At 45.2% G+C, this 17,388-nt stretch overlaps 1 protein-coding gene across 11 annotated transcripts in view; it reads right to left on the bottom strand.

The window, feature by feature from the left end:
* Nucleotides 1-17,388, bottom strand: part of CCDC30 (coiled-coil domain containing 30) — a 108,491-nt gene that overhangs the window by 33,256 nt on the left and 57,847 nt on the right. For all 11 annotated transcript variants that reach the window (XM_058679811.1, XM_058679804.1, XM_058679764.1 and 8 more), the window contains 2 exons: nucleotides 14,687-14,866; nucleotides 8,938-9,147 (listed from right to left, as the gene is read on the bottom strand). In XM_058679811.1, the coding sequence (XP_058535794.1) occupies nucleotides 8,938-9,147; nucleotides 14,687-14,866 (390 nt within the window). The remainder of the gene's footprint in view (nucleotides 1-8,937; nucleotides 9,148-14,686; nucleotides 14,867-17,388) is intronic.

Below are 17,388 nucleotides of genomic sequence, written 5' to 3'. Positions count from 1 at the left end.
GCTAAAAAGAACATGCCTTAAGCAGGGTAAAAAATGGGGAGAAGCAAGATCTATCTGCCTATCCATATAATTTTATTTATTTATTTATTTATTTAAAGATGTATTTATTTTTACTGCAAAGTCAGATATACAGAGAGGAGGAGAGACAGAGAGGAAGATCTTCTGTCCGATGATTCACTCCCCAAGTGACTTCAACAGCTGGTGCTGTGCCAATCTGAAGCCAGGAGCCTGGAGCTCTTCCAGGTCTCCCATGCTGGTGCAGGGTCCCAAGGCTTTGGGCCATCCTCGACTACTTTCTCAGGCCACAAGCAGGGAGCTGGATGGAAAGTGGAGCAGCTGGGGTATGAACCAGGACCCATATGGGATCCTGATGCATGCAAGGTGAGGACTTTAGCCACTAGGCTATCACACTAATATAATATAATATAATATAATATAATATAATATATATTATATTATATTATATTATATTATATTATAATATATTATTATATTATATAATATATAATATATATTATTATAATATATATTATTATATATATTATATTATAATATATAATATATATATTATATTATATATATATTATATTTTTGACAGTCTTTACATAGTTAATTGCGGTCAAAAGGTTCAAGGGCTATAGGGAAGTGGGCAAGACTATTATTTCTATATTGTTTCCTTCATGTATCTGAGGTAAAGGGGGATATTGAGGGAGAAGCCCCACCCAGTTTCCCACCCACCCCAAGTTTCAGATGTGGGGCACGCTCTGAGATACTTGCTTAAGTGGTTTTGATAGTTCACCAGTTATGAATCGCTGCCAGTCTCGCCACTCCAAGCACGAGATTTTATATTTTTTAAAAAGTAACTTCAAAAATTAAACAAAAAAAAAAAAAGAGGGAGTTCGACCTTGGCAGCTCAGGTGGCAGCAGCCGTCTGCAGTGGTGGCGACCCGCTTGAGGAGAGTACTTGAACCAAGTCGGACCCAATGCCCCAGACTTAGCCCATGGGCACTGTCACCACACGGTGAGAGTCCTAGGCTTTGAGCAGCCAGTGCGTTTATTTGGCACCAGGATCTGCCTGCTGGCTGCCTGGCAGCGAGCTCTAAGGTTTATAGGCTATGTAATTGCTGCCTAGGGACATCCAGGGACAAAGCTAGTGTGAATGTAGGATAGGGATGAATTCTGTGAGATTCCTAGCGATGGTGTCACAGAATTTTCTTGCAAGCATGGGGACTGAGAGCTGAGGGTTTGGAGGAGAGAGTCCATAAGTTCTATTTGGTCTGGACTGATTCATCAAGTCACATGGGAATCCTGAGAAGGGCTGTTAGCATACAGAATCACTGACTGCCACACACCAGTCCACACAAACGCTATGGCTGGGGGCTTGCCTGGCAGGGCTAGGTACCAGTACCTGACCGAGTGGTGGAATGGGGGATGGGTCACACTTTGTAGGGTCAAGACACTAACCAACACGCGAGAGAACCAGACGCAGGGGTAGATTCTCTGGGGGAAGTGTGGGTCCAACCCTGTGGAAATATAAGCCCCGCTGGTTAGTTCACGAGTTGGGGTGGTGATGGGCTGAGCTAGGTGTGAACATGGAACCTGCCATCACTTACAGGTAAAGGAACCGACAACAATCTGGGCAGGTCAAGGCAGTAGCACCTGAATGTGCATCCTAAAACAGGATGTGGGGTGGGCCAAGCTGCAACTGGAAGAGGGTGGACCGGGCAGGGCCAAGCAAACCTTAACTCACAAGGAAGAACAGAAACCAGGATGGATTACAGGTCATGTTGAGCTAGGCTCTTCCACCAACTGGTCTGCATGAGCCAGGGACACTAGGCCACAGTACCTAAGCAAAGGCTTAGACAGGTGAGGGGCTATGCCAAGCTGGGTCAGAGTAGCCACTGGCATGCGTACTATGGTTGGGAACAGGCCGGATTGGGGAGCTAAGAAGACATTTTAACTGGGCTGGGGTTCCCACTGGTGAGTGCGGGGGCAGGAGTGGGGGCTGCATTCTGATCTGGACATGGCTGCAGTCTCCCTTGGCACCAAGTGTGGACTGGGACTGGATGGACCAGGCCAGGCTAGATTTCAGCACCATCTGGTGCTCTGGCGTAGATGTGGGAAGGACTAGGCTAGTTCTCTGCCCCTACTGAGTCATGAGTGAGCCATGTCTGGGTAGGGACGAGCCTTGGCTGGGCTGAAACATCCAACAGTAAGAACCAGAATGGGTTGGAGGCCAGTCAGGAAAGGCCACTGTTCCTGCTAGGACAGGAGGTGGACTAAGTAGGGCTGGACCACTGGTATGCGTGAGATCTTGCATTGGGAGCGGTTCTGATGGAGGAGCCTGGGCAACTCCTCTGGCAGGACATAGTCCCTGCAGGTGATCTCTACGATAGGGAATAGCCCAGATCATGCCAGGGAAAGTTACCCTCCAGCATACACTTGGCATAGGTCGGGGGCAGACCAGGCTGAACCAGTTCACATCACCTGCTGGCGAATCCAAGCACCAGAACAGAATGTGGGTCGGGCCAGGTTAGGTTGCCACACATACCAGTGCACATTATGGCTGGGACTGGATGCGTCAGCTGGAATTGGGGGTGGGCCGGGCAGTGCCAGGCTATAACACCCACTGGCAAATGCCAAGTTGAGTTGGGCCGTACCAGACTGGGCAACAGTGCGCAACCAGCACATGTGAGAACCAGGGAGGCAGGGGGCAAAGCCAGTAGGGGGAATGAGGAGGCTCCCCTGCTGGACAGCCACTCCCACTGGAGAGGGTGAGCTGGGATGGGGGCAGACCAAACCAGGCAGGGCTACAACACCTGTGCGCCTCATGTGGACTAGATCAGGAAAAAGCCAGGCTGGGCTGATTGTTCCTACTGGTGTGAGCATAAATTAGAGTGGGTGAGGGTTGGTTAGGCTTTGCTGCACCATCAGCTGGCAGAGGCTAGCACTGGGGGATAATTCTGTCAAGTTAAACCACCTGGAGAGTGCATAATCCGGGAGTGGGAGTGGCCTGGGAGGGAAATAGTCGGTGCCTCCCTCTTGGGTTACCACTCCCACTGGAGAGCATGAAAACCAGGACTGGCGCAGCGGTGGCTGGACAGAACAGCACCTGCCAGTATGTGTGTGGGCTGGATAGTAGAGCAGGTTGGGTTGAACTAGGCTTCAATGTCCACTGACATGTACAAGAGCTAAATGGCATGTGGGACAGACTGAAGAAGTCTGCGGTACATAGTGGCAAGCATGGGAACCGGGGTACGGGGCAGGCCTGGTGGGGGTTATGGCGAGTCGCCCCAACTAGGCTGCAGCTCCCACTGGTTTGCGTGAGGGCCAAGTAGAAAGTGGGCAGGATCGGGCTGGACTGCAACACCCAATGGTTTGCGTGGAAGACAGGGTTGGAAACAGAACTGACCCAGCAATTGTAACCGCCAGCATATGCATAAATGACTGGGGCGACGGACTGTGCTGGACCCTGTACTGGGAAACACACAGAAGAATCAGGTCTGGAATCACCTCAGATGAAGTTTCTTTGGAGAATCCCTCCAACTGAACTGCTGATCTCAGAACCCCAAACATGAAGAGACTATGTCAGCCAGTGGATTCTGAAGAGAGTTCATCGTATTTGGAGTGGCGAGGTTGACAGCAATTCAGAACTGCTGAATTATCAAAAACTGCATGAGCAGGACCCTCAGAGCATGGCCCACGTGGGGTGGGTGGGAGGCTGGGTGGGGTTTTTCCCTTTATCTCTTCCCTTATCCCAGATACAGGGGAAAAATAATAATATTAATGTGGGAACAATGGTCATACCCACTTTCCTGTAGCCCTTGACCCTTTGTGCTCTAATCAACTCTGTAAAAATTACCAAAATAAAAGAATTTAAGAAAATTAAAAAACAACAAAACCAAGTAACTTCATCAGGAATGAGAGACCTTAACTACCTGTCAGTCCATCTGATTCGTCACAGTAGTACACTGTAGGGAGGACCTGCCTGGGCCCAGCATCAGGTGCCTGGCCTGCCACTCCACGCCTGTGCTTTGCTGCACCAAGGTGCATTCTGTCTAGGACCCTAAAGACCGCCAGCCTGTTTGCTTCCAGACCTGCACTTTGGCACATGCGGGCATGCCTAGTATCCGGAGGCCCTGACCTGTCCACTTCTAGCTGATACTTTGGCATGCCACGGATGCAGTCTTCCTGGAACCCATGGGTAATGCGGGATTTTGAAACACAAGCGAATCATGGGGCTGCTTCCAGGACTCAGTTGGCTATCCTTCCCGTGGTTACGGAATCCCATACGGACGCTATCCTGGCTGCTCCACTTCTAATTTAACTTCCTGCTGAGGCCAGGGAAAGCAGCAGAATATGCCTCAAGTTTTTGGGTCCCTGCAACCTAACGAGAGACCCAGATGCTCCTGGCTCCTGGCTTTGGATCGGCTCAGCCCTGGTGTTTGTAGCCATTTTGGGAGGGAGCCAGCAGAAGAAAAGATTTCTTCCATCTCTCTGTAACTCTGCCCCTCAAAGCAAAAATTAGGAAAAAAAAAAAAAAGTGAACCAGGTGATGGGAGAGCTCTCTCAGTTTGTCTCCCTGTTTATCTGTGTCTTTCAAATAAAGAAAGATTGTAAAAAGTGACTGGTTGGTTCATACTGCTGCTTTCCAATGGAAATCATACTTTTTGGTGACTTTAAAAAATTCAATACTACATTGCATCTGTTATAGTGAATTCATTTTCACTGCTGTGATTGGGTAAGTAACACTACCGACTAACCCTCACGGCACCCTCTGCTCCTCTCTCCTGTCTTCCGCCAGACACAAGGAAAACAGAAAGCAAGACAGGAAGGAGAGCGGTTGTCTTTTCTACGTTGACTCTTCGCACCCTGACTGGTGGCCCTCACAGGCATGCGTCCTTCTCAACTATGTAAACAGCATCAAAATAAAATAAAAATAAATCTGCATAAAAATTAGCATAATAAAAGTTATGGCAGAAGATGTGTGGGTTGTTTTTAGTTAACGTTATTGTAAAAGGTGAGAAGAGCCAATAGGTAGTCAAGGTCACTTCTCTGCTGAAATGAGAAGCTAGGGGGCAGTTTCTTTAAAAGTGTACAAGTTGGGCAGCTGTGGTGGCTTAAGAGGATAATCCTCTGTCTTCTAGTGCTGGCATCCCCACATGGGTGCTGGTTTCTGCCCTGGCTGCTTCAATTCTGAACGAGCTCTCTGCTTATGGACTGGGAAAGCAGTGGAGGACGGCAAACGTCCTTGGGACCCTACACTTGCCTGGGAGACCCCGAACAAGCTCTTGGCTTTTGGATTTGGATTGGTTCAGTTCCTGCTATTGCAGGCATTTGAGGAATGAACCAGCAGATGGAAGACCTTCACTCTGTTTCTACTCTCTGTAGATTTATCTTTCAAATAAAAATAAACAAATCTTCTATAAAAATATGCTTACCAGGCCCAGCGCGGTAGCCTTGTGGCTAAAATCCTCGCTTTGCATACCCCAGGATCCCATATGGTTGCCAGTTCTAATCCCGGTAGCCCAGCTTCCAATCCAGCTCCCTTTGTGGCCTGCAAAGCAGTCAAGGACAGCCCAAAGCTTTGGTATTCTGCACCCGCGTGGGAGACCTGAAAGAAGCTCCTGGCTTCTTGCGTCAGACTGGCTCAGCTCTGCCCGTTGCTGACACTTGGGGAGTGAATCAACTGATGGAAGATCTTCTCTTTCTTTCTCTCTGTATATCTGACTTTCCAATAAAAATAAATCAATCTTCAAGAAAAATATGCTTACCACTGCCCAGAAGCTGCTTTTAGCGAGACAGATGTGCCATGCCACCCCTCTGAGTTTCTGGTTTTATCATAAGACTGGAAAGCTGTTACCATTCACACCATTCTGGTGGCTTTTGTTTTATCCTGACCAAACTAGACAGGATTACAATTCTGGCCTTCTGATGATGGGCTCTGTCCCCACCTTTCTGTTGATTGTTAGGTATTATTCTGTTAGGTATTATTCTGTTAGGTATTATTGTTAGGTATTATTCTGCTCACCTGCATTGTGCTTAAAAGACAAACACTTTCTCAGGCCTTTCTTGAAAATACCTTCCTGATGTTACAGTTGGAGGCTTCTATCTTCAATATCTCATGCCTTTCGCCTTGCTCACTGAAACGGTCTATATGAAAATTCCTCATTCACATGGGACAAGAACTGAAGTTGCTTTCATCTTTTTTGTGTGAAATTCCATGCAACACTATTATTAATAGTAACTGCAAATCTTGGGTCCTGTGACATAGCTAGCTAACTTTTTAAAAAAGATTTTATTTATTTTTATTGGAAAGGTGGATATGCAGAGAGAAGGAGAGACAGAGAGGATGATCTTCCATCTGATGGTTCACTCCCCAAGTGACTGCAATGACTGGAGCTGATCCAATCCAAAGCCAGGAGTCAGGAACTTCTTCCGGGTCTCCCAAGCGGGTACAGGGTCCCAAGGTCTTGGGTAGTCCTCGACTGCTTTCCCAGGCCACAAGCAGGGAGCTGGATGGGAAGTGGGGACACTGAGATTAGAACCAGTGCTCACATGGGATCCCGGCGCGTTCAAGGCAAGGACCATAACCACTATACTATCATGCAGGGCCCAATCTTTCTTTTCTTTGTAAAGATGTATTTATTTTTATTGGAAAGACAGACATACAAGGAGAGAAAGAGAGCCAGAAAGATCTTGCATCTGACCTCTGGTTCACTCCCCAAGTGGCTGTTTGGAGCTAACCCAATCCAAAGGCAGGAGCAAAAAGGCTTTTCCTGGTCTCCCAGGCGGGCACAGGGTCCCAAGGCTTTGGGCCATCCTCAACTGCTCTGCCAGGTCACAAGCAGGGAGCTGCAAAAGAAGTGGATCAGCCAAGGCATGAACCTATAACCATAAGGAATCCCAGGCATGCAAGACAAGGATTTTAGCCATAAGGATACCATGCTGGGTCCAGTAAGCTAATCTTTCACCAGTAGCACTGGCATCCCATGTGGGTACTGATTTGTGTCCTGGCTGCTTCATTTCTGATCCAGCTCCCCATTTGTGGCCTGGAGAGGCAGCAGAGGATGGTTCATGTCATTGGGCCCTTGTACCTACCTAGGAGACCTGGAAGAAGCTACTGGTTCCTGACTTTGGATCGGCTCAGCTCTGGCCATTGCAGCCATTTGGGTAGTAAATCAATGGATGGAAGAGTCTTCTGTCTCTCTTTTCTCTATTATTCTTTCAAATAAAAAGAATTAAATGTTTTCTAGAAGACATGACTATAATCCTGTGTCCTGATATATATGTGTATCATAAGTCTTTTTAGTATTTCTTCCTAGTAGAAGTGTGGTGTTGTATGATATACTGTTACCTGACCATAAAATGCCAAATTGCTTTTTTTAAAAAAGATTTATTTTACTTTCATTGGAAAGTCAGATACACAGAGAGGAACAGAGACAGAGAGGAAGATCTTGCATCCAATGATTCATTCTCCAAGCAGCTGCAACAGCTGGAGCTGCGCCTATCTGAAGCCAAGAGCCAGGAGTCTCTTCTGGGTCTCCCACGTGGGTGCAGGGTCCCAAGTCTTTGGGCCGTCCTCGACTGCTTTCCCAGGCCACAAGCAGGGAGCTGGATGGGAAGTGGTGCAGCTGGGATTAGAACTGGTGCCCATATGGTATCCTGGTATGTACAAGGCGAGGACTTTAGCCACTAGTCTACCACGCTAGGCCCCCAAATTGCTTTCTAAAACATTTATACAAATTTATTGTTTCATATATTTATTGATTTATTTTAATTTAGAAAGGCAGAGCTAGAACACAGAGAGAATGAGAGACAGAGAATCTTGCATGTGCTGGTTCATTCCCCAAATGGCCACAATGGCCAGAGCTGGATCTGTTTAAAGTCAGGAAGCAGGAGCATACTCAGGTGCAATGGCCTATGCAGGTGCAATGGCCCAAGCACTTGCACCATCTTGCGCTGTTCTCAAAGGTGCATTAGCATGGAGCTGGATTGGAAATAAAGCAGCAGGGACCTGCATTGGCATTGACAGGGGATGCCAGCACCAGAGGAAAGGTACTGGTACTGGTCCTATCCTGTCTGCATTTAGAAAATGTAATCAATCTTCATCAGGCACACCAATTACTTTTTCATTTTTTGTAAAAACCAAATTACGTATAAATATACATGAAAGACAAAGTGAGAGAAGGAAAGACAGATCTTGCCTTCACTGGTTCACTCCACAAATGGCCAGGTCCGAGCCAGGCCAAAGCCAGGAGCCAGGGACACCATCCTGGTCTCCAGCATGAGGTGTAAGCTCGTGGATCATCTCCTGCTGTCTCCCCAGATGCATTGGTGGGAATCTGGATTGGAAGCAGAGCTCCAGCCAGGGTTTCTGACACAGGCTGTGTTCGTCTCAAGTGGCATCTTAACCTTGGCACCGGACAACCACTCCAGATTTTTTTTAGTTTAATTCAGATTGTTACTGTCCATTTTATTAATTATTTGCTTTATGTATCATTTGATGCAATTATTTGAGTTTTTAAAAAAGACTTATTTATTTTTATTGGAAAGGTGGATATACAGAGAGGAGGAGAGACAGAGGGGAAGATTTTCCGTCCGATGATTTACTCCCCAAGTGACTGCAACAGCTAGTGCTGTGCTGATCCGAAGTCAGGGGCTAGGAAGTTCCTCTGGGTCTCCCACGCGGCTGCCCGGTCCCACAGCTTTGGGCTGTCTTCCACTGCTTTCCCAGGCCACAAGCAGGGAGCTGGATGGGAAATGGAGCTGCCGGGATTAGAATCGGCGCCCATATGGGATCCAGGTGCATTCAGGGTGAGGACTTTAGCTGCTAGGCCATCATCCTGGGCCCCTCACCTACTTCTTAATCCTTAGAAAATCAGGACTTCAGTACTGGTACCCAGTCCCCTCTATACCAAGTGTGAAGTTGCTTACCTTTTCCTCGGCACTGGCAACTTTTGCCTTCTCCTGAGCCAGCCTTTCCTGTAGCGTGCTTTGAGCTTTTATGCTTTGAGCCTGTTTGAGTCCTTCCAGCTCCAGTTCCTTGATCTTCTGCTGACACTGCTTCCACTCGGCCGTGAGGGAGGAGTACATCCGCGTGCCGTCCAGTAACTTCTGTTGGGCCTGCTGTAGTTCAATTTTCATCTACAGGTGGAGAATCAATATGACTGATAACAACAGGGATGGGATGGATGGGATTATGAGCCAGAAGGAGCGGCTTTCAAAGGTGAGCACACAGCCAAAGCTGAGCACTGCCAGAGCCCCACGTACCATGTGTACTGAGTACCTTCCTGGACCAGCCACGCACCTGTCAGGTTGGTCCCAGTTCATCTAGTCAGTCGGAGGTGGATCAAAGGGTTTTCCTAAGGTTTCTACACATGTGGGGTTGAAGTATTTTCACCTTTTCTTGTATTCACTCCAAGGTGGATTTATTTCTTTTAAAAGATTTACTTACTTATTTGAAAAAGCAGAGGAAGAGGAGAAAGAGTGAGAGAGATCTTCCATTCCCTGGCTTTTTCCCTAACTGCCCCTTATGGCCATGACTAGGTCAGGTCAAAGAAAGGTACCTGGAATTCAATCCAGGTCTCCCAAATGGGTGGCAGAGATCCCAGTACCCCAGTCCTCACCTGTTGGCTCCCAGGGTGTGCACTAGTGGGAAGTGGATCAGAAGTGAGCTGGGACTGGATCCCCGGTTGTCCCAAGCAGCGACTTGACTAATGCTGAAGCAACCAATGTCTGTCCTAAGGACTGTGTTTTTATTTATATATATCTATCTATATATATATATTTATATTTATATATATCTATATATATATATATATTTAAAGATTTTATTATTATTGGAAAGCCCGACATACAGAGAGGAGGAGAGACAGAGAGAAAGATCCTCCATCCGATGTTTCACTCCCCAAGCGAGCCGCAAACGGGCTGGTGCGTGCCGATCCGATGCCGGGAACCAGGAACCTCTTCCGGGTCTCCCACGCGGGTGCAGGGTCCCAATGCCTTGGGCCGTCCTCGACTGCTTTCCCAGGCCACAAGCAGGGAGCTGGATGGGAAGTGGAGCATCCGGGATTAGAACCGGCGCCCATATGGGATCCAGGGCACATTCAAGGCGAGGACTTTAGCCGCTAGGCCATGCCGCCGGGCCCTTTATATATATATTTTAAAGATTTATTTACTTAATTATTTGAGTTGCAGAGAGAAGGAGAGAGAGAAAAAGTGAGCGAGCAAGAGAGATAGAGACATCTCACGTTAGCTTCCACCCCCTGGTTCACTCCCCCAGATGGTTTCAAGCCAGTGCTGGGCCAAGTTGAAGCAAGGAGCTTCATCTGGGTCTCCCATGTGCGTGGCAAGGGTCACCCTGGCTACCTGAGCCATGCTCTGTTACTTTCCCAGGCCATTAACAGAGAGCTGAATCAGAAGTAGCACAGCCAGAACACAAACCAACACCTATACGGGATGCTGGCATTACAGGTAGTGGCTAAACCCTCTTTGCCATACTACAAGCCAAAGGATGCATTTCTCATATTCTAGACTAGAGTAGGTGGTTAATCAGTACTCCATGGACAAGTAAGTGAATGAAATCAGAACCCGGTGAATGTGTGTATTAGTCAGGGAAATCTCACATATTGAAACGTCAAAAGAAAATCTATTTTTTCATGGAAAGCAGTGTTTTCCAATTTCAAGCCTTTTCAACCAAGTTAATGGGAATTATGACTGTAATATTGTTCACCTTTGGTTTCTATGGATTAGCCAGAATAAATCAAATGAATCTAAAAGTTATTGATGTTCAAACTCTTTGAGTATCAATTTCTTCATCTGTAACATGGGGATAATTGTTGCTTAACGTGACAGGTTATCTATGAGACTAGTAAGTGAAACGAAGCAGTCAGAACATAAACAATGGAGACAGGTGCATAGGAAACACCCAGTAAAGGTTAGATGGTGATGGGGTGGACATTTGGCACAGTGAGTAAGTCACTGCTTGGAGTGTCCACCTGAATGCCTGGTTCTGTTTCCAGTTACTCTACTTCTGACTCAGCTTCATGCTAATGTGATCTTGAGAGGCAGTACTGATGGCTGGAGTCCTTGGGTCCCTGAGACTTGGGTGGTGTTGTGGGCCTATTGGGTGCTTTGGCCTATTGGGTGCATTTGGGAAATGAACTGGTGATGGAAGATGGCTCTTCTTCTTTCTGCCGTTCAAATATGTTGTATCTATTGGTTCACTCTTCCATCTGTTGGTTCACTCCCAAAATAGCTGTAATGACCAGGACTGGGCCAGGCTGAAGCCAGGATTCAGGAATACATTTCTAGTGATACTAATTTAGGGAAATGCAAGATAGCATATGTAACTAACAAGAAAGTAAAAATAATCATCACTACATTAAAAAAAAAGAAAAAACCAAGTAGGGCCATTTTGATGCAGCCAGTTAATCTGCCACTTGCAGCATCAGCATGCCACATGGGCACAGTCATTCCACTTCTGATCCAGGGTCTGCTGATGTGCCTAGCAAAGCAGCAGATATACGGCTCAAATGCATGGGCTCCTGTCAACGTGGGAGTTCCAGGTGGAGTTCTGGCGTGCTGGCTTTGGTCTGACCCAGCTCTGGCCGTTGTGGTCCATTTGTAGGAATAATCTGACATGTGGAAGGTATCTCTGTTACTCAGCTTTTCAAATAAGTAAAAATAAATCTTAAAAAAAAGTTTCTGGGTCTGGCCCTGTGGCATAGTAGGTAAAGCAGACATCTATGATGCCGGCATCCCACATGGGCACCAGTTGAGTCCTGCTTGCTTCATTGTCTAACGGGCTGGAAAAGCAGCAGACGATGACCCATGCGCTTCAGCATACTAATGGACTGAATATTACTCTCAAATAATTTCATGAAATGCATCATGCATTTATCATAAAACATTGAGCAAACTAACACAGTGATGAAATTTCCTTAATGTGGTTTTTAGAAAGTCTAAAAAGCTTACCAAAACATACTAAGAATGTGAGGACTCTCCCTTTGAGATTGGGGATGAGAAACTGATCCTACTCAGCATTGTGAGGTTACTAGCCAGTATGCAGACCAAAAAGAAAAGAATGAAAAGGATCATTTTCGCAAGCGAAAAAAAAAAATCACCTTTTATTCTTCAGATAATATGCTTACTTGCCTGGATTTCCTAAAATCATACATATTAGTGATAAGAAAGTATAGCAAAAATTTTTATTATAAAAAGATGAAGTACATTTTCATATATCGGAAAAAGTTAAGACAATGAGATTTTTACCGCGTTACTAACACAGAAAATACTGATGCTTAGGACTATGTCCAAAAAAAGTATGTGAGAATTTTGAGAGAAACTAAAGACCTAAATATAGCTACACTTCACAAATTAGAAGGTTCAATATTTTAAAAGATTAAAGCATTTCCAATTCAGTACACATTGATCTACAGATTCAGTGTAATTTCAACTGAAATCTGTCTAGATGGTGTGAGTACATGCATGTGTCTGTAAATTCATGAGGGTATGTGTGCATAGCTTAACAAACCGATTATAAAATTTACACAGAACTTTAAAGGCCAAGAATGACCCAGATATCCTGGAATAAGAACAATGTGAAAACGTTGGCTCTTTGTAATACTAATATTGATCTAGAGCTGCCGTCACTGAGATAGTGTGGTACTGGCACAGGGAAAGGCAGGCTGAACAATGGGGCCGGATGGAGAGTTACAGCCCTCCCCCACCCCGCCCACTAATCTTTTTATGATCCAGGTAACAACATAAACCAATCTGCTTCCCAGAAAATTGAATATCATACAGAAAAAAACAGTATACAGCAAAATAAACTCCAATAAATTTAAGATTTGGAGTTGAAACATGAAGCTTTTAGAAGACAATGTAGGAGAATCTGCTTATGGCAAAGATTTTTAAAATCAGACCTCTGAAAACACTAACTATAAAGGAATGCAGATGCGGAGGGCTCACCTAGTGGTTAATATGCCTGCCTCGCATCAGAGTTCCTGGGCTTGATACCAGGCTCTTGATCCTGACTCCAGCTTTCTGCTACTGCAAGCCCTGGAAGAGGCAGCAGTGAGGTGTCAAGTAACTGGTGTGGTTTATGCCATCTACAAAGGAAACCTGGCTGCGTCTGGAACTCCACTGGGGTCTTTCCCATGGGTGACCCATCACCTGTTTCATCATAGAGTGTGCAGTAGCAGGAGGCTGGAATCAGAGGTGAAGTTGGGACTGGGTCCTAGGCACTCCAATATGGGACAGCAACATCCTCAACAGTGACTGAACCCGTGTGCCAAGTGCTTGCTCCTGGGTGGATCATTTTGAACATTTTTTTTTGTGGTGCATAAAATGCAGATGAATCTGTGTATGGCGGGTCTACATACATTATTTTTATGTATTAATCTAAATGGGGGCATTGAGATAAAAAAAAAGAAAAAAAATACCTTCTCATCCACTCCTATACTCTCTATTTACCTGTAATGTTCTTATCTAGGGCCAAAACTGGGAGCCAGGAACTCGATTCAGTCTCCCATGAGGACGGCAGGAATCTTACTGAGTCTGCTGCCTCCCAGGGTCTGCACTGGCACGGGCAGGAGCTGGAGCCAGCATAGAACACAGGCACTCCAAAGTGAGACCGACTGGCATCTTACTGGCTAAACACCCACCCCCTACACATGTGATAGGAAAATGAGCATGTTTGGGGATGTCCCCTTAACTTTTGAATGTGCTTGTGATAGGAAAAATAACTTTTTCCCTCCAAGGAATATTATCTTGGTGTAGTTGACACTTGATAGGACCAATCATAATATATATATTTGTTAGGGATCGATGATAAACAATTAGGGCAGGACACTCTATCATTTTGCTTTAGTTCATGGAAATTTAGTAAACGCTAAAAATTCTAGATAATGATTTCAAAAGGTTGTATCGTTTATTTCCAGGTTTATGTGTTTATTTGAGAGATGTGCGGAGGGAGAGGGAGCAAAGGAGTGCTCTCATCTGCTGAGCCGCTCCCAGAGTCTGAGAGAGCTGCGGCTAGACTTAGCACTAAGCTAGGCAGCAGGAATTCCATCTGGATCTCCCATGTGAGTAGCAGGTACCCAACTATGTGAGCTTTCCCTGGGTCTGCACTGGCAGGAAGCTGGAGTCTGGGAGCTACAGCTGGGTATAAAACTAGGTACTTCAATAAGAGAAGTGGTTATTTTATTTGCTAGGCCACATGCTGGCCTCAATATTGCATGATTTTATGTATTTATTATTATTTTAAAAAATAAATTTTATTTTTTTATAATGATTACACGGTTATCAGAGTGGAAAAGATCGAAGTTTAGGGAAAATTGGGTGTAGTCATTGCTTCCAAATTTGCTATTTCTTCTTGTTGTTTCTGGGGGAAGGGGAAAGACAAAGGGGGAACTACTCATGACTTTCACATGTCTCAGGATTGTATAATTTTAAATCTCTTTCTGTTTACAGATTGATGGTGTGAACAGCCCTTAAATAGCAGAGAAATGGTTGAATTCTGTCCTTATTTAGCAGGGAATACATAAGGAGGAAGGAATCAGGTTCAAATCGCCCACACATCTGTGAGTCTTGCCATGAATGATAAAACGAAAGACTTTTGATTTGTTTCTTGCAAATGCCAACTGAGACACTCAATAAAGGATATGCCCACTGGAGTTACCTTAATGCCCTCCTCTTGCAGTAAACTATTATGCTGCTTTAGGTCCAAGTTCTTCCCTCGCTCATATTGCAGCTCTTTTTCAGCAGAGTTGCAAAGGATCTGGAGCCGGTGCAAATTTTGGCGCAGTTGTTGTACTTCCTCTTGCTGCTGGCATTTCAGTTTCTCTCCAGATCGTGAATACTACAGCAAACATTTAAAAGAGAAGCAAGGGGCAATTTCAAAGATTATTGGTAAAATAGCATCAAGCTGTCAGAATGATCAGAGTGGGACTTTTTTTTTTTCAAAGCATTCCACTCTAATCTTTTAAATCATGCTTTTGTTCTTTTAATGGTTACTTTAACTAATTCATTCATTAATTTGAGAGGCTGAGAGTACACAAGAAACACTCCCATCCACTGATGCCCTCTACCGCGCCGGGGCCCTGTGGAGCATTCCGAGGGTTCTGATCATGTGCTTTTGATAGATATTGCTGCTCCATGGATGAGGAAAACTTTCTGAGGTCGATTGGCTGTCATAGTTCACCTTTGAGTCTTCTTCAGCCCAGAAATTTGTTGTAAGGTTTCACTGGGGCAGTTGATCAATTTGTTCTGCTCTCCATCCTCAGCAAACCAATGGGTGCTGTTGTGAGAGGAGTTAGACTGGGTGGTAGGCAGTTAGGGTTTTCTGGGTCCCCAAGTCATTTTTCTTCTCAAATATAAAGGGGTATTTTCCCCACCATGTCTTGGATTCACCAGAACACGTCTCTCCCAAGACAAATACATATCTTATCAGGAGTGTTTCCCCCAGGAGACAAGGGTGACATTAACATATCTATTCCCCACCTAAAGCCTCCACCCAATTCTGTCTCCAGCCATTGCCAAGGGGGTGGACTTCAGACTGGCCTCTTTATCATTAGAAAAGGACCAAGAAAGTTGGCCAGTGACACCTTTCTGGCCTTTTGTCCCAAGGCCAGGTACCATGGAAACCAGGAATTTCCCTTGTTTATGGAGAAACATCTTTGAGGGGAACCTTTAAAAGATGCTTTCCCCACCATTGATATGGGTTTTTCTCTCTTACCTTTCCCCCTGCCACTATGGCAGAGGATCTCGAGGCCCCCTCCCATCACTAGGATGGGAGTCTACTTTCTCAACTATTTCTAATAAATCTTACTTTAAAACTAAACTGCGTCCGCATGAAAATTCTTCTTTCCTGCGAGACAAGAATTTGAGGTTGCTGCAGTATTCGGGGTTCAAAAACCCTACAACACTGAAGTAGCCCAGCCCTGCCCAACACATACTTGGCTGTCATGGGCCGCAGGGGAAGCTGCAGCCCAGTTGGAGTGACTAGGTTGTTTCTACAACTTCGCTTTTGGGATTTCTGGATTATATGATACCTGTATTTTTATTTCCATAATTTTGGGTATCAGTCCCTTATTAGATCTGAAAGAGAGACACAGAGAGAAAGATCTTTTGTCCGCTGGTTCATTCCTCAAATGGTTGCAATGGCCAGGACTGAGCTGATCTGAAGCCAGGAGCCAGGAGCTTCCTCTGGGTCTCCCACTCGGGTTCAGGGGCTCAAGGACTTGAGCCATCCTCTGCTGCTCTCCCAGGCCGTAAGCTGGATGGGAAGTAGAGTAGCTGACATACAAAATGGCACCCATATGGGATGCTGGCTCTTGCAGGCAGAAGATTACCTGTGGAGCCAATTTGCCAGCCCAGAATAAGAACAACTTAAACTTTTTTTCTGAACTGAATTTTGTTAGAATTCAGTAAAACTGTAAAAGGTTATGGGTTATACTGAACTATTTGCTCTTATACAAAATGCCTAGTATCCTGTTGTTCCTTGAAATTTTTATCTATTTCATAGTTTTCTAAAATCTCCATACTAGGTGTTGAGAAAATATTCTTCATATAATGGAAAAGAGTAAATTAGCAGAAAATTAATAAGCAAACAGAGCAATTACTTCTAATGTTCTACCTTACATGTTCTAAAAGCACGCTGATCATTTTAAGCTCCAGGATTTGGTAGCCTTTGTGGGCTGTGTGTTCTAAGGCTACATGTTCAACCTTCCCTCAGGCCTCCCACTCTAGCCCAATATTCAACAAGCTGGGAGTCATAACAGTAACCCTCTCATGAATATTTCATTCCACACTCCCCTCCGCCCACTGGCTCTTCTGAACCAATCCAGTGACTCCCTCTCCTTTAAAACATGCATGGGAACCTTCTTTCACACATACATTTTTGTTGTTTGCTGTGGGTTGCCTAGTCTTCAAACTCCACATCTGAATTTCTTTTCAAATATATTTTTGGCTTCACTAACTTTGACTTTTTTTTATTCCAAATGAATGCTTGAATCCCTTTTCACATGTAAATTATCAGGCTTTTGAAGTTGGCTTTCTTAAGCCTACAAAGGCCTCCCTCTGTGGATCTCAAAATCCCTTCTGGGAAGAGGTAGGAAGTGAAATCTTAGCTAGTGCAAGAGTCTGCAAAATTGAGATATTAAGAACTTTCATGACTGGTCATTCCTATTATTTCTCCCGCAAGCAGCTCTCTAGTAAATAGCAAAAGCCATCTGAATATAGTTCTGTGTCTCTAATCTTTCACTTGCGAAAATGAAGTACTTTGTATAGCCAGTTGCACGTCAAGACAGATGAGGTGACACCTCTCCTGACATCCCCTTACTCCATCAGTTCAGGGCAGACATCAGCAGTTAATCAGCAGTT

This window comes from Ochotona princeps, chromosome 2, assembly GCF_030435755.1.
Source record: "Ochotona princeps isolate mOchPri1 chromosome 2, mOchPri1.hap1, whole genome shotgun sequence".
NCBI classification, from domain to species: domain Eukaryota; kingdom Metazoa; phylum Chordata; class Mammalia; order Lagomorpha; family Ochotonidae; genus Ochotona; species Ochotona princeps.
The sequence above is the reverse complement of the archived record's forward strand: the minus strand, read 5'-3'. Positions and strand labels throughout refer to the sequence as shown.